The sequence below is a fragment of the Lithobates pipiens genome, unplaced genomic scaffold (genome assembly GCF_037356315.1).
Source record: "Lithobates pipiens isolate NorthernLeopardFrog02 unplaced genomic scaffold, aLitPip1_a1.2 Scaffold_8, whole genome shotgun sequence".
Classification (NCBI taxonomy): domain Eukaryota; kingdom Metazoa; phylum Chordata; class Amphibia; order Anura; family Ranidae; genus Lithobates; species Lithobates pipiens.
In genome coordinates, this window is record NW_027507903.1 from 392,319,701 (window position 1) to 392,346,922 (window position 27,222).

Sequence of the window (27,222 nt, forward strand, 5' to 3'; positions counted from 1 at the left end):
ACAATGTGAGCAGGTTAACATTAGGCCACAGATTTCCCTTCGATCCCTTGTTGATGGCCAGCTCAGCCAGGTTTTCTCCTCTTCACAACCTCTGGGGGAGGGGTGGCAGGTTTACTCCAATTATAGCCCCGTAAACAGCAGGAGGGTATACAATAGCATCTTCCCTGATTTTGATTCCTTTACTTATAAGCTCCTGCTATAAACACCCTGCTGTGTAGTCTTGTTTTTCAGGTTTAAAGTTTTGTCTACAGAGGGGTTATTGATGTTCACTATAGTTAAAAAAAAATAAAAAAAAAAAAAAAAAAATTGACCAGTCTAAAGATGCCCATACATGGGTCTGTTTGTGTTTTTTTTTTTTTTTTTTTTTTTTTTTTTTAGCCAGCCAATTGAACAAAAAAACCCCAGAAACTGATCCGATTCCCCAAGCCATACATTGTGTGGATGCAGGAATCCTCCCTGCTGGGTCTTTGTATTCCAAGAGTGCAAAGCCTTCCGGCTGTTAGAGAATACCCTGAATAAGAATAGGTGCCCTATTGGCTGGGGCACTAAATAAATTGAAATTTGCTAGCAGTCCCATTTGTAAGGAGTCAATTAACTTCTCATGAATGGGAACAGCCATACATGGGCCGAAATTTGGTGGGTTCCTGCTAAACCGGACACATTTCGAACCATGTATGGTCAGCTGCAGTACTGTGCAAACCTTTTAGGTGTGAAAAAATACTGTGAATTCATGCTTTCAGAAATAGAAGCAGTAATTTATTTTTATCAATTGACAAAATAGAAAGTAAATAACAGAAGAGAAATCTAAATCAAAGCAATATTTGGTGTGACCACCCTCTGCCTTTAAAACGGCATCAATTTTTCTAGGTACACTTGCACACAGTTTTTGAAGGAACCTGGCAAGTAGGTTGTTCCAAACATCTTGGAGAACTAACCACAGAAACTCTGTGGCTGTTGGCTGCCTCAAATTCCTTTGTCTCCATGTATTCTCAGACAGACTCTCAGATCCTCGCATTCAGGACTCATTGTTCTTTAAGCTTAAGATAGTGCTTAATGACATTGGTTGCATTTGGGGCTGTTTTCCTGCTGAAGAATACATTTGGGGCCAACCAATGCCTCCCCGATGGTATGGGATGATGGATAAGTATCTGCCTGTATTTCTCAACATTGAGGACAACATTGATCCTGACCAAATCTCCAACCCACTTTAGAGAAACTTGCAGGGACCCTCTACCATGCATCACGGTTTCCTGCATACACTGACAAACTGCCTCCTGCTACAATCAAGTATTTCAAGGTTTAACTCATCAGTCCAGAGCACCTGCTGCCAGTTGTCTGCCCCCCAGTTACTATGTGCTTGTGTAAATTTCAGTCACTTAGCCTTGTTTCCATGTCCTACACATGAAAACACAGGAACTGGGGTGCAGAAAAATGGCAGCAGGTGCTCTGCACTGTGGAGCACTTGCCAGGTTCAGAGTCACTGGCATTGTCTTTGTATATACCCTGACTTTGAAGACTCATTTAGTAAGTAGGCTATTTTAGATGAGCAGAGGGAATTGCTCACTCTTGCAGGTTGCAGGTTTCATTCCCTTCGGCTTTCTGTGGGCAGTGTTAACCCTATGTGAACAAGCACTGATGTAATTGTGCATGCACTTAGCACTTTCCCACCACACAGCATTGAAAAGCATCTATTAACCCAAAACTCTGTGCTAAGAAAGTCAAAATTTTCAAAAACATTTGTCTATAAACAGAATGCTGCCTACAAAAATATCAACACACAGATTCTTCATTAAAATGGCAACGTCTCTCATGCATGACGTTATCCGTTTAATTCACCAACTATTATTAAATACTCGGAGGATCAGATTCTTTAACTGCTTGCCCACCAGCCGGCGCAGTAATACTGCGGCCAGTTGGCTCGGCTGTGCAAATCGCTGTAGGTGTACATCAGGTTTGTAGGTGCGGTATGCAGAAAGACTGATCTGTATGTTGTCCCAGTGAGCTGTTCCCCCATACAGTTAGAACACAGTGAGAAAACAGTTTAATCCTTTGATCGCCCCTGATGTTAACCCCTTCTCTGCTAGTGTCATTAGTACAATAGCAGTGCAGATTTTTAGCACTGATTACTGTAATAATGTCACCGGTTCCTAAAGTGTCAAAAATGTTCGTTAGGTGTCTGATCTGTCCACCACAATGTTGCAGTCCTGCTAAAAATCACTGATCGCCGCCATTACTGGGAAAAAAGAAATAGAAGTGCCATAAATCTATCCCCTGTTTTGTAGATTCAGTAACTTTTGTACAAACCAATCAACATACGCTTATTGGGATTATTTTTACCAAAAATATGTAGCAGAATACAAATTGGCCTAAATTGATGAATACATTTTTTTTTTTTTTTTTGGAAATGTTTTATAGCAGAAAGTAAGTAAAAAAAAAAAAATCAAACCGTGCTTTTATTTTTTCTTAAATTTTTGTGAATTGCAAATTCATGAGAAAACAATGCAATGTATGATATGTGAAAATGCAGCAACTTATAAATCAAACCTTTCTTAAACCTGTAGCTCGCAGAATATCATTTGGCTAAATATCGGCATATTTCAAACGTAAATTTAACCTGCGTTGTCTTCTGCTTAAATTGCAAACTTTTTCCACTTTCCCTCTTTCCTCTCCTCCCACAAAGGGAATTAGAAGGAAAGAGGGAAGGGATAGCTAGAAAGGGAGAGTAAAAAAAGGAGAATGTTTGGGGGGGTGGTCCTGTGACAAATAAAGATAAAGAAAATAATACTAAGCCATGTTCAATTAGCAACCGCTATTTAAAAAAAAAAAAAAGTATTCCATCAAATGTAAGAACGCATTGTCTTTTTCGAACTCTATGGGCCTGAAATGATATCCTAATACAGTGTAGTGGTCTTGAATTCAAACCAACTTGCCCACGTCTTAGAATATTTATTAAACCCTTGTTCATGTATGTTAATTCTTCCATTAAGCAGAGATCGTCAACCCTTCATAAATGTTGGGAGAGTCGGTATGGATTGTTGTCCCCAAAGGGTTGGGATCAAAGATTTAGCAGCATTTAATAAATATGGGCTCACAGGCTTCCTATATTGGCCTATTGGTTCAAGTCTAATTACTTTACCCTATATGCGAAAGATCATGTCTGTCACCTTTTCCTAAATCGGCCAGATCACAGGACAGAACCAACACATATGAGCTTACGTTTCTCGTCCTCATTCTCTTCAACATGGGTGAATTTTGACATGTACAGAACTGGTGTATTCTGCCATCAGGTAGAAAGTTTATAATTTACCTCCTCCATTCTGGAGGAAGTAGTAGACATGAAAGACAGTTGTATAATCTTTTTTTTTCTTTATCTGTTAGTCTGGTTTGCAAATCTAATTCCCAGCGACTTATGTTGTCAGCAGAGCTCTATAAAACTGAGTGACACAGTCCTATGGTGTATCCCTATATTGCATGACAGCTTCAATGATGATAAATTATTTCGGAGAACAAATAGGTTGCGTAAGGCTCCAAACAAATTATGACAGTTGGGTATAGCGCCACTGGTCCATGAATGTTGGTTGTGTTAGTCCACACAGGGACTGTAAGGATTTGACCCTAGAATTCCTTAGCACATGGTGCAATAACAGCGTGGACTCTGGGAACCGTAATTTGAACCCCTTATCTAAAGCACCTGGAATAAAATAGTTATGTTAAAGCAATGACATTAAGGACAATTATATTCCCAGCAATGTAAAGAGTCCCACAGTGCCAGGGTAGATGTAGTCAGTGGAATTAACGTTTGGAGTTAGTTTATTCTCTCTAGCATATTTCCAGTCTACCATATGTGACAAGGTAATCGCTTGATAATATAATTAAAAATTTGGTAAGGCCTGCCTGCCTGATCTTTTAGGGAAATCTAAAAAGTTCAGTGATATTTTAGAACCTTGTCCATTCCAAATGTAGTGTGAAAAGCATCAAAAAAAATCCTATAGGGACTCCTAGAGGTAACATTTGAAAAACATACAAAACTCAGGGGAGGATGTTTCTTTATGACATTAATCTTGCCTAGCCAAGAATGACAAGGAGAAGACCACTTAAGTAAGGTTTTTAATTTTATTAAGTAAAGGAACATAATTATATCAAAATGAACTTTTAGGTTTAGAGTTTAGGTGTAAGATGGATACCTAAATATTTTAAAGTATTTAGTTGCCAGGAAAAGGGAAATAGTGGTTCAAGGATCGCAGCTTCAGAAGGGGTACTGATATATTTAATATTCCTGATTTAGTCATATTAATTTTTAAAATTGGATATAGGTTGAAATTCCCGTGTTCACATCAGAAAATTTGGTAGGGTGATCCTTGGTTGTTAGACATAAAATAGAGTATTGTCTGCATATGCAGAAAATTTATGTTCCGTACCTTTCATTTACACACAATGTACTTCAAGAGTCAACCATACTATAAAAAGAAAAGGTTCTAAAAAAAAATAGAAAATAAAAACAGTGACCGCGGGCACCCCTCACACGTGCTGAGAGTAAATGCTTAGCTTGGAGAACTATTAACCTTTATCTGAGCAGTTGGTTGTGTACAGCAAAGTTTCTCAAGTCCAGTCCCTCAAATACCCCCAACAGGTCATGTTTTCACGTTTTCCATTATTTTGCACAGGTGATTTGATTAGTTTCGCTGCCTTAGTAATTACCACAGCCGTTTCATCTGAGGGAAATCCTAAAAACATGACCTGTTGGGGGTACTTGAGAACTGGAATTGAGAAACATTTGTGTACAGTGCCTTGAAAGTATTTATTCTCCTTGAAATGTTCCACATTTTGTCATGTTACAACCAAAAACGTAAATGTATGTATTTGGGATTTTGTGATAGATCAACACAAAGTGGCACATAATTATGAAATGGAGGGAAAATGATAAATAGTTTTCCAAAGTTTTTACAAATATGTGAAAAGTGTGGCGTGCATTTGTATTTAGCCACCCCCGAGTCAATACTTTGTAGAACCACCTTTCACTGCAATTACAACTGCAAGTCTTTTTGGGTATGTGTCTACCAGTTTTCCACATCTAGAAAGTAAAATTTTTGCCCATTCTTTGCAAAATAGCTCAAGCTCTGTCAGATTGGATGGAGAGTGTCTGTGAACAGTAATTTTTAAGTATTGCCAGGGATTCTCAATTGGATTTAGGTCTGGACTTTGACTTGGCCATTCTAACACATGATTATACTTTGATCTAAAGTAAACCATTCCAGTGTAGCTCTGGCTGTGTGTTTAGGGTCGATGTCCTGCTGGAAGGTTAACCTCTGCCCCAGTCTCAAGTCTGGGGTCAAAAAGTCCTCAAATCTCATATTTGGACTTGAATGCAATAAAAAAAAGTCATTTGAAAAAATGACATTGAAAAAAATATACCTTTTTAAGAGGTATGGGCGGAAGTGACGTTTTGACGTCGCTTCCACCCTCCTATAGTATAGAGACGAGTGGGGGCCATCTTACTCGTCTCCATACTCAGCCAAGGAAAGGACCCGATCGCCTCCGCTGCTACCGGTGGATCCGGTAAGCGGCGGAGGGCGCGGGCGGCGGCTAGCACCTTTCCCACTGCCGATAACGTTGATCTCCCGGCAAACCCACTGCAGAGACCACCGTTATCGTACATAGGACCGCCTCCTGTAAAGAGCGATATCTCGAGTGTGTTAGCAGCTGCTGCGGTTACCGAGATATCCCTCTTCAAAATAATGACCTGTATATATACATGAGGCGGTCTTTAAAGTGGGGTGCCCCTAAAAAAATAATAATAATTAAAAGTCAGCAGCTACAAATACTGCAGCTGCTGACTTTTAATAATCGGACAACTACCTGTCCCAGGGTCCAGCGATGCGGGGGAACAAAGGCCCCCCCCCCCCCCCCCCGTTCCCCGCTCGTGCCGCCATCATTCATACTGTGGGCACCCGGCTGTGGCGCAAAATTTACAATAAAAATGTAAAGCGCCCCTGTCCCCCTGTGCTCACATGCATTAGTGAATGCATACGAAAGTCTCACCCACGTATGAAAACGGTGTTCAAACCATACATGTGAGGTATCGTCACGAACGTTTAGAGCAAGAATTCTACATCTCCTCTGTAACTCAAAACATATAACCAGTAAAAAAAAAATTAAAGCGTCGCCTATGAGCATTTTTACGTACCGAAGTTTGGCGCCATTCTACCAGCGTGTGCAATTTTGAAGTGTGACATGTTGGTTATCTATTTTCTTCATCCTTCAATCCTACTTTTTTGCGTTCAGTCCAGTTTTGCAGGCTTGATTTCTTTTCTACTATACCGTCATAGTCTGTGTAACTTTTAAATGATGATCCTTCATTTTTTATATTTTTTAGATGAGATAGATTATATATATATATATATATATATATATATATATATATATATATATTATCTCTCCCCATTTCAATCCCAGAAGGATTTACCCCCTTCCTGACCAGAGCATTTTTTGTGCGACGTCGTACCCAAACAAAATTGATGTCCTTTTTTTTTTCCCATAGAGCTTTCTTTTGCTGGTATTTGATCACCTCTGCGGGTTTTTTTTTTGCGCTATAAAAAAAAATGGCGACAATTTTGGGAAAACTATATTTTTTGCTATAATATCCCCAAAAAATCAATTAAAATCATTAAAATCATTTCTTCCACAGTTTAGGCTGATATGTAGTCTGCATATTTTGGGTTAAAAATTGCAATAAGTGTATATTGATTGGTTTGCGCAAAAGTTATAGTGTCTACAAAATAGGGGATAGATTTATGGCATTTATTTTCTTTAATACTAGTAATGGCAATCTGGGACTGCGACATTATGGCGGACACTCCCAATATATATATATAATTGCGCTACCAAATAGAAACAATGTATAAAGCAGCCAGCATCAACAATGATACAATTGCATAAAAAACAAAAAATGCAGCGCTTAAAGTGAAAAAAATCACCTACTTGTCAAAAAAGGTGAAATTATTTTTGCACAGTGGCATAGCATAAGCCAAGCATAATAAAAATAACACAAATGCAATATGTATAAATAAACAATACAGAGATCCACGTGAACAATGTGTAAAGATAAATAAATGATAGAGATCTATGTGAACCATACCACGTAGATCAAACAAATGTGAAAAACCAAAAATGATCCTATGACACGTAAGAAAATAATCATCCCCTTAAGCAACAAATAGTTCCTCTTCAGTAAGGAGTGATCCAAATTGACAGGAGTGCCCAACTTCCAGTAAATGTAAAATGGAACACTGAAAGTACCATCATAGCGACACCCTTCCAAAGCTCCTCATGCAGGTAATACAGCGTACTGGATAAACAGAGATAATGGGTACTCTTACCCGAAGGTGTGGACCCACACACCTTAGAGGTGAGTCAGGCGTCAAGCTGTAATGAACGGCAATCCTGTCAAAGGGATGGTGTAAACCTCCACTCCGCCAAGCTGTCTTCCGTACTCTGTATAAACGGGGTGTCCAATGTAGAATATCCTCAGCTTAAACTCCAACGTAGGAAGTACTCACATCGTAGTAGGTGTATCAAAAATAAGAAAGGGGAAAAGAAAAAAGCAAAAGACCTCCTCATAGAGTAGATTAAATCCAGTAAAAAAAATAAGTTTATCAAAAAAAAATATAAAATTAGAAATACATGCATGTACAAGCCCGCAGTGAAGAGGGATACAAAAAAAGAAAAACAACAAAGCTGTCTGGATGCGTGGAAAATCTCGCCAGCAGGCTAAGTACCCGACATGTTTCGCAATAACTTGCTTCAACTGGGGCATATTATGGCGGACACTTTTGACACTATTTTGGGACCATTGTCATTTATACAGCAATCAGAGCTACAAATAGCCACTGATTACTGTATAAATGACGCTGGTATGGAAGGGGTTAAACAATGGGGGGCGATCAAGGGGTTAAGTGTGTCCTAGGGAGATATTCTAACTGTGGGGGGGATGATCTCGCTACAACATGACTGAGATCACTGCTCCCAATAACACAGAGCAGTAGATCCCTGTCATGTTGCTAGGGAGAACAGGGAAATGCATTGTTTACATAGGCATCTCCCCGTTCTGCCTGTCCGCAACCGCGGGCCGTCGGCGAACATAGTTTGTGGTACCCACGGACATGCTTGCTCGGCAGGCACACGCATGCTCGATAGGCAGCAAATTCCAAGGGACTTACAGGTACGCCCATTTGCCTGCCTGTGCCATTCTGCCAATGTGTATGTATGTGTGGCAGCCGGCAAGTGGTAACTTTGGACCTGAAGCACGTAGGTTTTATTTTTAGATTTTTAAGTGTATTGCCAATGGGAATATACTTTGCAGAATGTTGGTTTTTTTGTATAGATATGAAGCATTCTCATTTGTGTTCTGTGTTCTTTAACCACTTCCCGACCGGCGTACACCAATGTACGTCGGCAGAATGGCACGGGCAGGCATATTGGCGTACAGGTACGTCCACTTTTATAAGCCGCCCTGCCATCGCGTGCGCGCTCATGTGCCGGTCGGTACCCCCGTGAGTCCGGTCGCGGGTCCCCGCGATCGTCCCGCGGGGTGGCTGAACGGGGAGATGCCGTTGTAAACAGCATCTCCCTGTTCTGCCTAACAAGTGACACTGATCTCTGCTCCATGTGATTGGAGCAGAGATCAGTGTTCACTAACACAAAGCCCAGCCCCCCCACAGTTCGTAACACACCCCTAGGAACACTTAACCCCTAAACTGCCACCTCATGGTTAACCCCATTCACTGCCAGTGTCATTTACACAGGAATCAATGCATTTGTATAGCATTAATTGCTGTATAAATGACAATGGTCCCAAAAATGTCCAATGTGTCCCCCATAATGTCGCAGTCACAATAAAAATCGCTGATCGACGCCATTACTAGTAAAAAAAAAATTAATAAAAATGCCATAAAACTATCCCCTATTTTGTAAACGCTATAACTTTTGCGCAAACCAATCAATCGCTTATTGCGATTTTTATTTTTATTTATAACAAAAATATGTAGAACACGTATCGGCCTAAACGGAGGGAAAAATGTTTTTATATATATTTTTGGGGGATATTTATAATAACAAAAAGTTTTAAAAAAATGCGTTTTTTTCAAAATTGACGCTCTATTTTTGTTTATAGTGCAAAAAATTAAAACTGCAGGGGTGATCAAATACCACCAAAAGAAAGATCTATTTGTGGGGGAAAAAAGTACGTCAATTCTGTTTGGGAGCCACGTCGCACAATTGTCGGTTAAAGCGACGCAGTGCCAAATCGCAAAAAGTGGTCTGATCTTAAGCCAGCAAAATGGTCCGGTATGAAAGTGGTTAATGACATTTCCTCTCGATCTTAATCCCGGAGAGCAGCCCTCAGTCTTGGAAATTGTCCTCTTAAAAACGTGTTTTATATTTTTCCAGTGTGTTTGTTTACAGCTAGCATTAACTGAAATCATGTTATGGTCACTGCAAACCCGATGGTTTTTATATGAACATTAGTAATGAGCTCCACAATGTTTGAGATTCCAAAGTCCAGCAGAGCATCGTTTCTAGTTCTACCATAAAGTTGTCATGTAATAGGTTTATAAATTTCTACCCTGTTACTGTTATAGCAGTGTCCCTATTCCCGGGTAGTTAAAATACCCCATTATCGCTGTCCCAGCCCTTGCAGACCTTACTATCTCTGCAAGGCGCAGACTCGCCGCCACCTCATTAACACTGGTTGCCCATGACAAACTCTAATAATAACTTTGAAGTACGCACACCTATATGCAGCTCCACCCATAATGTTTCAGCACCATCACACTTTAGTCTACATCAAGTTACTCTTACAATTGCTTTGAGATCACTTCTCAAAGAACAGCTGAGGGAGTTCTTAAACGGACAGTAGACCAAGCATTGCATTCATATCATTAAAAAGTACTCACATTATGACTATCAATGGAAAATTTATATATCAAATATTTGTAGCAGCCTTTTGTCAACAATAATAGTTTTTTGTTATGTCTTAGGTGCAAGTGAACTGGCTGTTCAGAAAGCTAAAGCAGAAATTACCCGTCTTATCAAAGAAGAGCTCATCAGATTGGTATGTGTAAAGCACAAGGAAGCACAAATAGAAATGTTTATCTATGTTTCTCACTTAGAAATGTGTCTCTGCATCCTGTAAACATTGTGGTGGCTGCCACAGTGCATGTTCAGGTATGCACATTAGGCCTCTTGAGCATGGGAGCCTGAGCCCCTGCAACGTAAATTCTGGCATATTTTATCCAACCATTTTATCCAGTGCTCACATAAACATAAGTAGTGTATGGACACATTCCGAGAATAGTAAATTGTACAGCTGCACACAGCTTTCTGGGCGAGTGAAATGCACCAGAATTTATGTTGCAGGGGCTCAGGTGCCTCTGTGCAAGAGGCCCTTGCTGGGACTTATGATTCTTGATTGGACAAAAACAAAAAAAAATGCTCTCATCTTATTGCAACTTCAGTTCTTGAGCGTTTTTCCCTCTTAAATGCCAGTGTGTTTTTTTTTGTTTTGTTTTTTAATTCTGGTAAAGTCTCTGTTCTGAACCCCCTACCTTTTGCCTTTGTAGTCCCCTCAAACATATTGTACATAATTTTTCTCTGGATAGAGAAGTCCAGGTGAAAGTGACTTGGACTCCTGCATTCGCTCCTTTAAGAAGGACCTATTAGCAGTAGAAATGAACTTGGGCATCCTACACACTCGCCTCTAACCCCAACTCCTTTTTTCTATTTGTACTCCAGTGACCTGTATGCAGGCTTATTCCACTGCTACAGAGTGGAAAATGACCTGAGTTCAGGGGTCACCCAAGCTCATCTCTAGTCAGCAATTTGGTAATTCTATACAATGTGATAGCGAGAAAGATAGGGGGAAAAAAGCTTTAAAAAAAATCAATGTAAAAAAAACTTTGGTTTGAGATTAACTTGGTTTGCGATCATTTTGCAAGACAAGTAAAATGTTTTCATAAATTTTGACCTGATATATAAGCTATGTCTTGATATATCACTGTGCTTGATATCGACTCTGAGCTTCCTACTCATTCCTGAAACTTCACACAACACACAGCCGCTCCACCCTCCCCTCCGCGCCACCCTCCCCTCCGCGCCACCCTCCCCTCCGCGCCACCCTCCCCTCCGCGCCACCCTCCCCTCCGCGCCACCCTCCCCTCCGCTCTCCTCCCTCTCTCCTCCGCTCTCCTCCCTCTCTCCTCCGCTCTCCTCCCTCTCTCCTCCGCTCTCCTCCCTCTCTCCTCCGCTCTCCTCCCTCTCTCCTCCGCTCTCCTCCCTCTCTCCTCCGCTCTCCTCCCTCTCTCCTCCGCCCTCCTCCCTCTCTCCTCCACCCTCCTCCCTCTCTCCTCCACCCTCCTCCCTCTCTCCTCCACCCTCCTCCCTCTCTCCTCCACCCTCCTCCCTCTCTCCTCCACCCTCCTCCCTCTCTCCTCCACCCTCCTCCCTCTCTCCTCCTCCCTCTCTCCTCCACCCTCTCTCCTCCACCCTCTCTCCTCCACCCTCTCTCCTCCACCCTCTCTCCTCCACCCTCTCTCCTCCACCCTCTCTCCTCCACCCTCTCTCCTCCACCCTCTCTCCTCCACCCTCGACCCTCTCTCTTCCACCCTCTCCCCTCCTCCCTCTCCCCTCCACCCTCCTCCCTCTCCCCGGGATGATGGGGACTGTATAGGAGTGCAGGGGATGGGGAAGATGGGACTACTGTGGAGTACAGGGGACGGGGAATGGTTTGTATGTACACTAAAGGAGACTCTGGGGACATATCAGGGATCTAAACGGATATTTCACTTTAGATGTGGGGGGGTTGTCACTCTTCCTTTCCCCTGCACACCTCCTATGTACTGTACACAGGCATGCTCTATACACATAGCACTGTGTTCATTCCAGAGAACAAACACAGGGCACAGGTTACTATGCTCCTCACCATGTCTCCTCTTCTGAAATTACAGTGCTATGTGTAGAAAGCTTACCTGTGTGCATTACTGGACATGAGAAGTGTTCAGTGACGCTCTCCCCTCCCCCCCATCGATTGGAGTAGACGCTGTCACAGACTTTGAATAAGTGAGGGCAGGGGGGCTTCGGAGGACACAGGAACATCAAAGCCCAGTGGAGAGGTGTTGGAGTCTTGCAGAGGAGAGCTTGCAGATAACAGCCAGGGAAAGGGGAGGAGACTTCACTGCTTGTCAATCTGCCTCTGCTTCCCGGGTGTACATGCTGCCATAGAAACAGAGGCACGTGAAGAACGTGCTCGCTCTAGATAGCAGCTTGGGTGTGCTGCACCTCTTCACCACTCACACCCACATGTCAGAGAGAGAGAGAGGGAGGGAGTGAAGGAGTGGCTGGATTGTGGAGCTGTATCCACCCCCTGGAAACTTTTGAACTGAGAGAGTCTGCTTCTGGACTCTTCAAAATACTATTCTGCATTCCCAGAAGGTTTTACTGTACTACCATTTTATTTCTCAAATTCAATGCTTTCAGAAAATATGTAAAATAGTGGTTTTAACAATTTTTCAGACATAGTGTACATTTTAACGCGTGCAAAACTTTTTTGATGAGAAAAAAAAGACTTATGTAATTTGCATGGCTACACAGACCTATACCTCAAAATATTGCCAGCAGGGTCTTCTGTCTAATAGAATACCAAATGAGTGTAATTGTTATGTAATGCAGCAGAATGGTATTGGTCAGCGTAAATGTGTTTTTTTGTTTTTTGTTTTTTTGTTTTTTTTTTGGTTTCAAGAGAGCTTTATTCCGATTTTGATGCTCTATTGCGAACATGTGCAGCAAAGAATAATTGGTTTGCATAAATTGTTACCATAATAGAGTAAGATTAGGTCAGGCCATCTTTTAGCATTTCTTAAACTTTAAAAAGAACCTAACAAAATAGAAATGTGGTAGCTGCCATTATTGGTGTATAGTTAATGAGCAATGGTGATTAATTACATATACTTTTACAAATTAATAACAGACTTTAAAAACTTTAACACACATGGATATATTTACATTGTAAAGCAGATTTCAAAACTTTAAAAATGATAGATTTCTTTTATGAAGGGCCATATTTACCTTAAAGTGGATGTAAACCAGATTCATGAAATTTGACCTAGGCACATCTATCTGTAGTGTTTACTTGTCTCTCTCCAAAGCACTAGTCTTGTGTCTTTCTACTGTTTGAATGCTCTGTTATGAGCATGATGACTTCTGACAAGTTCTCAGAGATGGGGGATAAAACCAGCCTAAGATTTTTGTGTTGGGTGGGTGCTATAAATAATTTAGCAGAGAGCTTGCACAGCTCTGAAAGTATCTTTGTTTGTTTGCCTATGCATACTGCGGTTGTGTGCCTTTCCTCCAATCAGCTGTCACACATTGTAAGCCCAGATACCACTCCTACTGCAGAATGAGGAAAACAAATTCTACCACATCATTAAAATTATAAAGAATATAGCAAGCTGAAGACAGCAGATATGCATGTAAAACTTATGTAGGGAGATGTTTCATCTCTGTGCATCATCTGAGGCTTTTCAATTCACTGGGTATAGGAGAGGGTTTACATCCACTTTAAAGAAGGCATGAATTCAAAAAGTAAAGATTCTATATAACTAGAAATGCAATTGTGCCTAAATATTGGCGTAAATAAAAGTAGCAGTACACTTCTTGGACTATATATATATATATATATATAATGTATGTGTGTGTGTTTACATACCCTGGCAGAATTAGATTTCTTGGCCATTTTTCAGAGTATGAATGATAACACAAAAACTTTTCTTTCACTCATGGTTCATGTTTGGCTGAAGTCATTTATTAGTCAACTGTGTTTACTCTTTTTAAATCATAATGACATCAGAAACTAGCCCAAAGACCCTGATCAAAAGTTTACATTCCCTGGTGATTTTGGTCTGATAGCATGCACACAAGTTGACACAAAGTAGTTTTGAATGGCTTTTAAAGGTAACCATCCTCACTTGTGATCTGCTTGTAATTAGTGTGTGTGTATAAAAGGTCAATGAGCTTCTGGCACACACCTGATGGAGGAGGGGGGGGGAGCTGCTGGATAGGTTTGCTCTGTGAGGCTGCCATGCTGCTATAGATGGTGTCCCTCTCCTCTATAAGCTCCTATATATGCTGAAGGGACTTTAAAGATATCTAGCATGCTAAATGCTGGGAACACCCTGAGCCTGTTTGAGCTTCATAACATGTTTACAACAGGGAGTAGAAGGAGCCGGGTCCGAGGCGAAGACGTGACTGACGAGGCTGAGGTGAAGGCAAGGAGAGCCTGTGTGGCCGTATCTCGAGGGGCAGGGTGACTGTCTGACCGAGGAGGGAGAACGTGTGTGGGAGTAGATCTGGTCATCGGTCCGTCTTTCCGTATCGGCCAAGATCGGAGATGGAGCAGACAACCGTGATCCTCCCCCCGGTAGTTCGGAACCCTCGGAGAAGAGTTTGGCAGAGATTGGCAGTGATCGGTAGACCTCGGAAAACTTCGGAAAGCTTCGGGAAGAGCGGATTACCGTGAAAAAAAAAAGTATACAGAAGTCATTGTTAGACACTACTGCAGGTGGGGTGGTAGAAAGTTTGGAGGAGTGGAAGAGCGGCAGAAAACACTGCGGATTCATCCCGGAGCTTGTGAGTAATTGGGGGCTGCTGGCCCACACAGCCTCCAAAGGACAGATGCAGGGGTGAGTGACTTTTTGAACTGTGTACATTTACTCATGGAAGGTAAAATAACCTTGGAGATGATCATAAAGGAACTACAAGTTTAGTAAAGTAATGGGATATCGCTGTATAATTTTATAAATATCTTCTTTAATTTAGGAACTTATTTTTATTACATATCAAATAAGAGCTAGCTGGTACATCTGTATATATTGTATATACCGCAGCTGATTCTACTCCACTTTAAGAAAACTTGGCTTCATGCATACTTTTTGGTTGGAAAGAAGATTGGAGAGGGAGGCTAAGAAGAGGAAAAGGGGGGAAACAAACTGTCTAGGTGCTGAATAAAGGCTGTTAAAGTCGGTAAGACATGTTGAGGGTGGTGTATGGTATTAAAAAAGACTGAGACTGGTATAGAAAAAAAAAATCACAAATATAAAGGCAACTAACAAAAAGATATGGCACCAAAAAGGGGAATAAATCATCTTATGTGAGTGGGAACAGAAAAGAAAAAAGGACAGTATAATCAAAAGCACCACTGGGGCTCAAGCTACACAAACTACTGATATAAAATATTTTTTTCAACAACTGCAACCTCACTCACAACCTCACTCACAACTGCAATCACCTCAGACAATACACACACTACAGCTATCCCAAGATGTAATAAACTCCGTGGAATCATCCTTAGCATCTGGAATATTAGGAGAGGAATTGGAAAATCATCCCAGAAATAGCTCTCCAATAGATACTTTGGAAATAGAAATGGAAAATAAAAGAGAAGAAAGAAAAATGGGATATGAAAACATACATAGACTCTCTGCCCACCAGGGCAGATATGGATCACTATATTCAAAGACTAGAGAAATCATATAAAACAGAAATTTAAGAAATAAAATGTATCACTTTAGAGACACAGGAAAAGATAAAGTATGGATATAAGAATGAAAAATCTGGAAAAGGAAATGACGCAGGTAAAGAAAAAAATGCAAGAACAAGATAATGAGCTAAAACAAGCAGTAAATATAATTGATGAGCAGGAAAATAGGAGTAGAAGGAATAATATAAGCATAAGAGGATTAAAGGAAAGTGTGACCACAGAAGAGTTATCAGAAGTATTACGGAAGATATTCCAAGATATAATACAGGACTCATCTAAAACAGAAATAAGAGTACACAGAACTATGAGACCAAAAAAAGCAGATCCAAACAAGCCTAGAGATGTAGTATGTAAATTGCATTATGCTCAAACCAAGGATAAAATTATGTCTGCAGTGCGGAAAAATAATCAAATACAGTATGAAGGGTCAAAACTGTTATTTCAAGATCTGTCTAAGCTTACGCTGGATAGAAGAGCATTAAAGCCCCCTTTGGAACAATTAATAAAGAATAATCTGCAATATAGATGGAAATTTCCTTTTCAATTACAGGTCCAATATGAAGGTCAAATTGTAATTTATAGGTATTTGGGTGACCTAGCGGACTTTCAGAAGACTCTTCAGCTTTCAGAAGTAAAAATTCCGGATTGGCCTAAAGAATTTAAGAGAAATTATAAAAAATCTTAAATGTGAAGAGACTGGATTGGAGTGGGGGAGATGGGGGGGGGGGGGGGGGGGTGGTGGGAGAGAGGGTGGGAAAAGAAGAGGAAATATATTGGGATACACAATAATATGAAATGATGGTTATATAGTAAATTTTCACGGAAGGTAAAGGAGAGGGTATTATAAATACATACATACATAAATGGATAATATCACTTAATAATATTGTTTATATCATATGATGTTTATAAAGCATGGGTGGGGAAGATATTATAAAAGGTTAACTGTGGGTATGGCACTACAATTATTAAAATGATAGATAAATTATTTATTATCTAATCTTAATAGATCACCAAGTAAATGAATGTATATAGACACCTATCTTTTTCTTTATTTTTTTATCTCCCCCTACCCAGTCCCTTCCGTTAAGGGGAGAGAGGGGGGGGGGAGGGAAACAAGAGAAGGGAATATCTCCTTCTTTTTTTCTTTTTTTTTTTTTTCTCTTTCCCTGCCCTTCTCTATCTCAAGTGAAAAGATAGTTGGATTGAAAATTGGAGGCAATTCGGAATGAGTAAAAGTGAATAGAAGGATAAATAAGATGTAGGGAGAAGGAGAGAGAGGGATGAGAGTGAAGGAGAATTAAAGAAACGGGAACAACATGAGAGAGCCAAGGAGTAGCAGATCTGGATCAGTAGCTTTGGTTCCCCCCTCAATAGGGATCTTACTTTTAGTAAGTTAGACTATTGAAGTCAATAGATAGGGGATAAGAGGTGTGGCAAGGGTAGGGTATATAATTGTGTGGAAGAGGTAGAAAGAGTGGGTGAGGGTGGGTTAGGCTTGGGTGGGAAGTAGATTGGTAAGGTGTTCCTTTGTTGTGTGTGGGGTTTGTAGGTTGTGTTTTTTTTTTTTTTTTTTTATATGGGAAGTGTAAAATTCGCCTCCTTCAATGTAAGAGGTCTTAACTCCCCCTCTAAAAGAAATCAAATATTGCATTTCCTTCATAAGCAAAAAATAGGCATTGTTTTATTTCAAGAGCCTCGCTTTCGTTCAGATCCCATATCCAAAATAAGTAGGAATTATACTACATGGATACATGATACATTTTCATATTCCAAATCAAAAGGAGTATCGATTGCGTTCCATAGGGACCTACCATGCCAAATAGTACAAAAAGGTAAAGATGGAAGGTCCTTAATAATAAAAGTGATGCTGTATGGCAAAAAATGTACAATAATTAATCTTTACCTACCTAATTATGGGCAAATAGAGGCTGGAGTGAAAGCCCTATCGGATGCAATGGAGAAAGCGGAGGGAACAGTAGTTCTGGGTGGAGATTTAAAAATTATAATGGATGTAAAAATGGATACTACTAATATTAAAATTCAAAGAAAAAAAATATTAAAATAAAGAAGTTTAAAAACCTACTGGGGAAGTTTCAATTAACTGACATATGGAGGGCTCAGCATCAAACGGGAAAAAATTATACATACTAATCAAATATTCATAATTCCTATCACAGACTAGATTTGTGAATCAATCTGGTCTGATGATGAAGCCAATAACAGATTGGGGGTTTTTTGTGGTCGAACCATGCCCCAATATTTGTAGAACTTAAAATAATTGAATTAAAGAAAATGAATGGAGCAATGGAGGTTAAATGATGATTTAATTAAAGATAAAAAAATGTGAAATGGAAATTCAACAAACAATAAAGGGAGTTCTTAATAATCCATGAAAAAGATGAAACCTCACCCCCAATTCAATGGGAAGCATTAAAGTGTGTATTGATGGGAATATTCGTCAAGCACGGATCAAAAATAAAAAAAGAAAGTACAAAGAAAATCTCAACTAGAGTTAGAGATTGAAAAATTAGGATACATAAACAGTATGAACTCAGCTGATAGAATAAGATTAAAGGAAAAACAAATGGAGCTACAATCGGTGCTTGACAAAGAGTCCCTTCGGATAAGAGATAAAAACAGAGCACAGTGGTATAAATTTGGAAATAAATCCAGAAAAATACTGGCCAGATCATTAAAATGACAGCAGCCCCTGAGCCATATAGCAAAAATCTTAAAACCAAATGGGGAAATGACATATGACCCAGTAGAAATATCTGAAACATTTCACACTTATTATTCTATAATATAAAAGAGCAGCAGAATTATAAGGAAAAAAAGTGGTAAGGTAGAAGAGATACGAAAATATGTAAAGAAAACGGCCATACCTAAATTCCCAAAAGAAAGCGTAGAGGATCTGGAGGAAGAAATCTCAATGGAAGAGATTCAACGAGCAATTAGCGTTAGCTTTGGGGAAAAGTCCAGGCCCAGATGGGTATACTGCTAGATTTTATAAGGCATTCAAGAATCTAATTATACCTATACTTAAAAAGACATATAACTCTATATCTGAAATACAACCATTTGCGATACAAAGCACAGAGGCTCATATTGTATTAATACCAAAACCTGAAAAAGACCATACATTATGTAAGAACTATAGACCTCTCTCTCTGACAAATATATATATATAAGAATATATTCAAAGATTATATCTAAAAGAATAACAGCGATTTATAACAGAGCATATACAGTGCCTTGCGAAAGTATTCGGCCCCCTTGAACTTTTCAACCTTTTGCCACATTTCAGGCTTCAAACATAAAGAGATAAAATTTTTATTTTTTTGTGAAGAATCACCAACAAGTGGGACACAATTGTGAAGTGGAATGAAATCTATTGGATAATTTAAACTTTTTTAGCAAATAAACTGAAAAGTGGTGCGTGCAAAATTATTCGGCCCCTTTACTTTCAGTGCAGCAAACTCACTCCAGAAGTTCAGCGAGGATCTCTGAATGATCCAATGTTGTCCTAAATGACTGATGGTGATAAATAGAATCCACCTGTGTGTAATCAAGTCTCTGTATAAATGCACCTGCTCTGTGATAGTCTCAGGGTTCTGTTGAAAGCGCAGAGAGCATCATGAAGACCAAGGAACACACCAGGCAGGTCCGTAATACTGTTGTGGAGAAGTTTAAAGCCGGATTTGGATACAAAAAGTTTTCCCAAGCTTTAAACATCCCAAGGAGCACTGTGCAAGCGATCATTTTGAAATGGAAGGAGTATCAGACCACTTCAAATCTACCAAGACCTGGCCGTCCCTCTAAACTTTCAGATCAGACAAGAAGACTGATCAGAGATGCAGCCAAGAGGCCCATGATCACTCTGGATGAACTTCAGAGAACTACAGCTGAGGTGGGAGAGTCTGTCCATAGGACAACAATCAGTCGTACACTGCACAAATCTGGCCTTTATGGAAGAGTGACAAGAAGAAAGCCATTTCTCAAAGATATCCATAAAAAGTATTGTCTAAAGTTTGCCACAAGCCACCTGGGAGACACACCAAACATGTGGAAGAAGGTGCTCTGGACAGATGAAACCAAAATCGAACTTTTTGCCCACAATGCAAAACGATATGTTTGGCGTAAAAGCAACACGGCTCATCACCCTCAACACACCATCCCCACTGTCAAACATGGTGGTGGCAGCATCATGGTTTGGGCCTGCTTTTCTTCAGCAGGGACAGGGAAGATGGTTAAAATTGAGGGGAAGATGGATGCAGCCAAATACAGGATCATTCTGGATGAAAACCTGTTGGAGTCTGCAAAAGACCTGAAACTGGGACGGAGATTTATCTTCCAACAAGACAATGATCCCAAACATACAGCAAAATCTACTAAGGAATGGTTCACAAATAAACGTATCCAGGTGTTAGAATGGCCAAGTCAAAGTCCAGACCTGAATCCAATCGAGAATCTGTGGAAAGAGCTGAAAACTGCTGTTCACAAACGCTCTCCATCCAACCTCACTGAGCTCGAGCTGTTTTGCAAGGAAGAATGGGCAAGAATTTGTCTCTCGATGTGCAAAACTGATAGAGACATACCCCAAGCGACTTGCAGCTGTAATCGCAGCAAAAGGTGGCTCTACAAAGTATTAACGCAAGGGGGCAGAATAATTTTGCACGCCCCACTTTTCATTTTTTTATTAGTTAAAAAAGTTTCAAAAATCCAATAGATTTCATTCCACTTCACAATTGTGTCCCACTTGTTGGTGATTCTTCACAAAAAATAAAAATTTTATATCTGTGTTTGAAGCCTGAAATGTGGCAAAAGGTTGAAAAGTTCAAGGGGGCCGAATACTTTCGCAAGGCACTGTAAATTTGGAACAGACAGGATTTATGAAAGGGAGAGAAACTAGGGACAACATCATCAAAACCTGTACGCTGATGGCATACGCTCAGAACTGCCATCCCAGCATGCCTCCTGGCTATAGATGCTGAGAAGGCATTTGATAGGGTGGGGTGGCAGTTCTTAGAGGAAGTATTAAAGCAAACAGGAATTGGGCCAAAGATGTTAGGAAAGATTGTTGCACTATATAAAAATTCAAGAGCTAAAGTCAGAACAAATGGAATGCTATCAGAGTATATAAAAAATTTCAAATGGAACTCGACAAGGATGCCCCTTATCCCCATTACTATATGTAATGGTAATGGAGCATCTTATGGAAGATATAAGAGAAAATAAGGATATTTAAAGGTTAAGGGTAAGGAATATAAAATGGCTGCATATGCAGACAATCTTTTATTATATGTAACTAATCCTATAATAACAATACCAAATTTAATAAAAGAACTGGATAGATTTGGGGAATTGAGTAATTTCAAAGTAAACTATGATAAATCTAAGTTGATGAGCATTACGCTAGAGGAAAATATACAAACAGTACTACAAAAGGATTTTACATTTAAGTGGAACACAGGATGCAATTAAATAGTTGGGAATTTATATCCCAAAAAACTTAAAGCATTTACAAGATCTGAATCACAATACGGCAGTATATAAGATAAAAAATTTTTTAGAAAGATATGATAAAATAACATATTCATGGTTAGGAAAAATAAGTATTGTAAAGATGGAGATACTACCAATCATGTTGTATATTTTTCAAACCGTACCTATTATACCGTCAAGCTTATGAGGGACCTGAGAAAGGTGATGGAAAGCTTTATATGGTCCCATAAGGTTCCTAGAGTAGGTAGAGAAATACTAATCAGAACAAAAAAATGGAGGATTAGCATTACCTGATTTCTCTAAATATCTGCAAGCAGCTTCACTAATAAGAATAATACTGGCAGCATAATGCGAAAAATAAACAATGGGTTAATTTAGAGGAAGATATGATAGGGATAAAATACTTACCATAATTTAAGACCAAAAGAGGAGTTGCCTATCTTTGTAAAAACTACATTAAAAACTTGGGACGCTATAATAAAAAAAGGAAACCTATCTTCTATGATAGGACCTATGACCCCATTATTTTCTAATCCCGAATTTGAGCCAGCATTAAAAGTTACAAAATACTTAAAATGGAATATGGTTGAGCATGAACGGTTAATACAAATTCTGGTTGATGGGAAAATGCCATTGTTCCAGGATTTGTGACAAGAATGTAAAAACAAATGGCTACAATATCTCCAGTTAAGAACATATATCGACCCAATCGTGACGGTAATTAATAGACAAATTACTAAATTTGAACAAATAGCAATAAATAAAGATAAAGCGAATAAAAAATTATCCAAGATATATAATCTATTACTCTCTTTTGGAGACATTAAGAAAATAACAGGAGTGAAGAAATGGGAGGAAGAAACAGGGAAAATATTGCTGGAGAAAGAATGGGAAGAAATATTCGGGAGAATACATAAATTATCGATAGCAACTAAATATCAAGAAAAGAAATATAAGATTGCAATAAGATGGTATAGGAGTCCAGTGGTAATGAACATAATAAATAATGGGAATTCTGAAAATTGCTGGAGATGTAAGGTAGAAAGGGGAACTCTAGAACATATATGGTATAGCTGTTGTAAGATAAGAGCATTTTGGGATAAGATAATGGAAATATACCAGGTGGTGACAAGAATAGAGTTAAAACCAGACATAAATATTGTGTTATTTTCCCTTACACCAAAAATATTAAAACAAAGTGATACAGTTTTTGCATTATATGACTACAGTAGTAAAGGCAGTAATAGCATGTAAATGGAAAAAAACTAATGGTCCAACATTAATGGATTGGGTGTATGAGATGAGCTAAATATATTATATGGAAAAACAAATAAGAGAAGGATATATAGAAAATCAGATATCAAAGTTATTGAAAAAATGGGAGGAGTTCTGTACCTCAGGGAAACTAAAAGGAATATATGTAAGAGAAGGGGGAGGGAGGGGTTTAATAATTTTTTATTTTGTTTTTAGGACTGAATGAGGAACGGTGGATAAATGTCAATATGATGTAAGACTTATGATTGGATAAATGTTAATGCAATGTATGTTTTTAAAATATAAATAAAAAGAAATTTAAAACAATGAGTTTCTGGACTCCTGACAGACCCCTGGCATCTTTCATCCAGTGCTGCACTGACGTTTCTGGATTCTGAGTCATAAGAAAAGCAAAAGAATTGTCAGAGAATCTGCGGGAAAAGGTAGTTGAACTGTATGAAACAGGAAAGGGATATAAAAAGCTATCTAAGGAATTGAGAATGCTAATCGGCAGTGTTCAAACTCTAATCAAGAAGTGAAAAATGAGGGGTTCTGTTGAAACCAAACCATGGTCAGATAGACCAACTAAAATTTCAGCCACAACTGCCAGGAAAATTGTTCAGGATGCAAAGAAAAACCCAAAAATAACTTCAGATGAAATACAGGACTCTCTGAAAACATTTTGTGTGGCTGTTTAAAGGTGCACAATAAGGAGGCACTTGAAGAAAGATGGGCTGCATGATCGAGTAGCCAGAAGAAAGCCATTACTATGCAAATACCACAAAGTATCCCACTTACAATACGCCAAACGGCACAGAGACCAGCCTCAAACCTTTTTACTCCAAGTCACTTGGAGTAATGAGACCCAAATTGATCTTTTTGGCCACAACAATAAATGCTACATTTGGAGAGGAATCAATAAGGCCTATGATGAAAGGTACACCATTCCTATTGTGAAACACTGAGGTTGATTGCTGCTGATTTAGGAATGTGTGAGCTACAAAGGCACAGGAAATTTGGTCAAAATTGATGGCAAGATGAATGCAGTATGTTATCAAAAAATACTGGAGGAACATTAGCATTCATCAGCCTGGAAGCTGTGCATTGGACGTACTTGGACATTCCAACATGACAATGATCCAAAACACAAAGACAATTCGACCTGTCATTGCCTACAGCAGAATAAATTGAAGGTTCTGGAGTGACCATCTCAGTCTCTTGACCTCAATATCATTGAGCCTCTCTGGGGAGATCTCAGATGTGCAGTTTATGAAAGACAGCCCAAGAATTTACAGGAACTGGAGGCTTTTTGACAAAAGGAATGGGCAGCTTTACCATCTGAAAAGATAAAGAACCTCATCCACAAATGCCACAAAATACTTCAAGCTGTCATTGATGTTAAAGGGGGCAATAAATGGTATTTAGAACTGGTGTATGTAAACTTTTTTGACCAGGGTCATTTGGGTAATTTTCTGCTGTCATTATTTAAAGAGTAAACACAGTTGATGGATAATGGCTTCAGCCAAACACTAACCATGAGTGAAAGAAGTTTGCGTTATCATTCATATTCTCTGAAAAATGGCCATGAAATCATAAGTTCTGCCAGGGTATGTAAACTTTTGCGCACAACTGTATATAAAGCTATATATCTGCAGTTTTAATCTAAGGCACTGCAGCTTCTGATTGCTAGTTTTCAAAGAGTTGAAGTAAGATTTAGCTTTACCAATGTGCGGTTCATCTCGCTGGAGGATCTGACATGAGGAAGCACATCTCTGCTTTTATCAAGATGGCCACCTTCATACAGAGATACAGTATAGTGCAGAACAAGGCTTGGTAAGTCATTAATGGGGAGAGATTGGCTGCAGTGAGACCATGAGCAATACAGGAGACTAGTGTAAAAAATGGCAAAGAACCCAGTACTGAAGCACTGTACTAATCCAATAATAATAGTAGTGCTCCTTTCAGTCCATTTAAAACATGACCGGCATTTATATGTTTGATCATATAAGACAGGGATGTGCAATTAGCGGACCTCCAGCTGTTGCAGAACTAGAAGTCCCATGAGGCATCACAAGACTGACAGCCACAAGCATGTCAGGCAGAGGCATGATTGTTTTGCAACAGCTGGAGGTCCACTAATTGCATATCCCTGATAAGGGATAGAAGGGTGACACTTGGTGAATACAGTTCTGAAGGAAGACTGTGGTCCTTGTAGATATTAGGAGCATGCACCTTACACCCAGATCCACACTGCGTGAGTCACACTCCCCGAGGTCTTCAAACTCGCCAGAAAACAGTAAATCACAAGCCTTGAGGTAATCCGAAGGAAGTCATCCAAAATATAGGGTTGGTTAGGTTTTCATAGACCCAGCCAGTCTGCCTTGACAGTATGGTCACCTGCTGACTTGACATGAGCAGCTTAAGAAGTTGAATCGGAAAACGAAGGTTTGTCTTCTTACACTTCAAATGACTGAATAGACATCCTCTGTATTGCAATTATCAGAAGTAAAATTGGATTCAACTTCTTAAGCTGCCTGTGGATGGTGCCAATTCTTTAGTGTTTTCTGGTGAGTTTGAACCCCTCTGGGATTGTGACTCACGCCATGTGGATCTGGGTTTAAGATGCACGCTCACAATATATACTAGGACCACCGTCTTCCTTCAGAACTGTATTTACTAAGTGTCCTCCTTCTATCCATTATATCAGCGGAAGGCAACCTTGGCACTCCAGCTGTGGTGAAACTACAAATCCCATCATGCAGCTAGGAGCCATGCCTGTGATTGTCAGCATCTTGCAGTGTCTCATGAGACCGTTGGAGGGCCAAAGTTGCCTGCTCCTGCCTTATATGATCAAACATATAAATGTCAGTCTGTTTTAAATGGACTGACAGGAGCGCTGCTATAGTATTGGATTTGTACAGTGCTTCAGGACCGGATTCTTTGCTATTTTTACAACAATATTCACTGCTATAGGTACACTGGTTATAATTTAAATTTTAATAGTAATATAGCTATGAGTGGTGTAACTAGGCCATTAATTACACTTTGAGCGTTATCCTCTGCCTGTCATTTTGGGCACTCCACAGTTGGTGAGTTTGAGTCCAGTTCTTTTTTTTTTTTTAAGACGCTTGCATGGGCAGTTTTAGAGGGGCAGCGCAAGTAAAGGTGTTTGTTTTTCTAATTATGTTAAGCATGTAAGGCTTAAAAAAAGTATACCACATGTCTTTAAAAAATAATTACCCCTTAAAATGATGGAGTCTATCCTCACTGAAGAGATGTGATATCTCCTATCTTTGTGAATTGTCATGGAGACTGAAAATGAGGGGAAAGCTCAGTGGGGACAGGGAAAACTGACACTTTGGGAGTTTCAGACTTCCTTCTGCTACTTGAACAGTTACCGTATATACTCGAGTATAGGCCGACCCGAATATAAGCCGAGGCCCCCAATTTACCCCCAAAAAAACTGGCAAACTTATTGACTCGTGTATAAGCCGAGGGTGAGACATGCCTGTCCATCCCTGTGTGTGTGTCCGTCCATCCCTGTGTGTCCGTCCATCCCTGTGTGTCCGTCCATCCCTGTGTGTCCGTCCATCCATCCCTGTGTGTGTGTGTGTCCATCCATCCATCCATCCCTGTGTGTGTGTGTCTCCATCCATCCATCCATCCATCCCTGTGTGTGTGTGTCTCCATCCATCCATCCCTGTGTGTGTGTCTCCATCCATCCATCCATCCCTGTGTGTGTGTGTATCCATCCATCCCTGTGTGTGTGTGTATCCATCCATCCCTGTGTGTGTGTGTGTCTCCATCCATCCATCCGTGTGTGTGTGTGTGTGTGTGTGTGTGTCCAGCCTACCTGTGTCCCGAGCCTCCGTCCCGAGCCTCCGTCCCGTGCCTTGCCTCCTTGCCTCCGTCCCGTGCCGTGCCTTGCCTCCGTCCCGTGTCGTGCCTTGCCTTGCCTCCGTCCCGTCCCGTCCCGTGCCGTGCCTTGCCTTGCCTCCGTCCCGTGCCCTCTTCGTCGGCGCCTCGGCGGCCATTGTAAAATTCAAAAGCCGCGCCTCCGCCTTCGCCTGTGATAGGCGGAACACTGAATTTCCCAGCAGCCTGTGTTCCGCCTATCACGGACATCGTATCATCCTCGTCCGTAGTACGAGGATGATACGATGTCCGTGATAGGCGGAACACAGGCTGCTGGGAAATTCAGTGTTCCGCCTATCACAGGCGAAGGCGGAGCCGGAGGCGCGGCTTTTGAATTATAGAATGGCCGCTGTCTGTCTGCTCGACACGCTGATCGAGCGGGCAGACAGCGATGACTCGAGTATAAGCCGAGGGGGGCACTTTCAGCCTCAAAAAAGAGGCTGAAAATCTCGGCTTATACTCGAGTATATACGGTAATGGGTTTCATTTCAATCTATGGGCTCTATGTTAAATCTGTTGCCACTATATAAATCCTGTATAATATAATATGGGCTTACATAGGTTTGCCATGTGTCTAGGATCTTTCTAATATCAACAGCAGCGGCTGGTGGCTGGTCCCGGACCTGTCTTTCTGCTCTCATGCCTTCCTAACCAGTTAGGCCACCTGCCACATTTGATGGTCAATGGAAAGGAGTGGGAATGAGAGGAGGTGACCAAGAGATCATCCATATAAGCTGTGGTTTATGTATGTATATCAGAGTCCAGGTTTTGGAGATTAATGCTAATAGCTCCTTTCAGAACATAGGTGAAGCCCATATGTTCATCTAAAGGCATTTAAAATGTGCAATAACCTTACAGCATCTGTAATCTTTTTATTTTGTTTAAACTTATTTCAATACCAACTTATGCTGTATTTTACCCTCTGTGAAAAATATGCCTCTTAATTTATGCTTTTTTTT

At 40.1% G+C, this 27,222-nt stretch overlaps 1 protein-coding gene across 1 annotated transcript in view; it reads left to right on the plus strand.

The window, feature by feature from the left end:
• Positions 1 to 27,222, plus strand: part of DDX46 (DEAD-box helicase 46) — a 416,812-nt gene that overhangs the window by 389,310 nt on the left and 280 nt on the right. Inside the window, exon 22 of the mRNA XM_077473955.1 lies at positions 10,035 to 10,108. Within this exon, the coding sequence (XP_077330081.1) occupies positions 10,035 to 10,108 (74 nt within the window). The remainder of the gene's footprint in view (positions 1 to 10,034; positions 10,109 to 27,222) is intronic.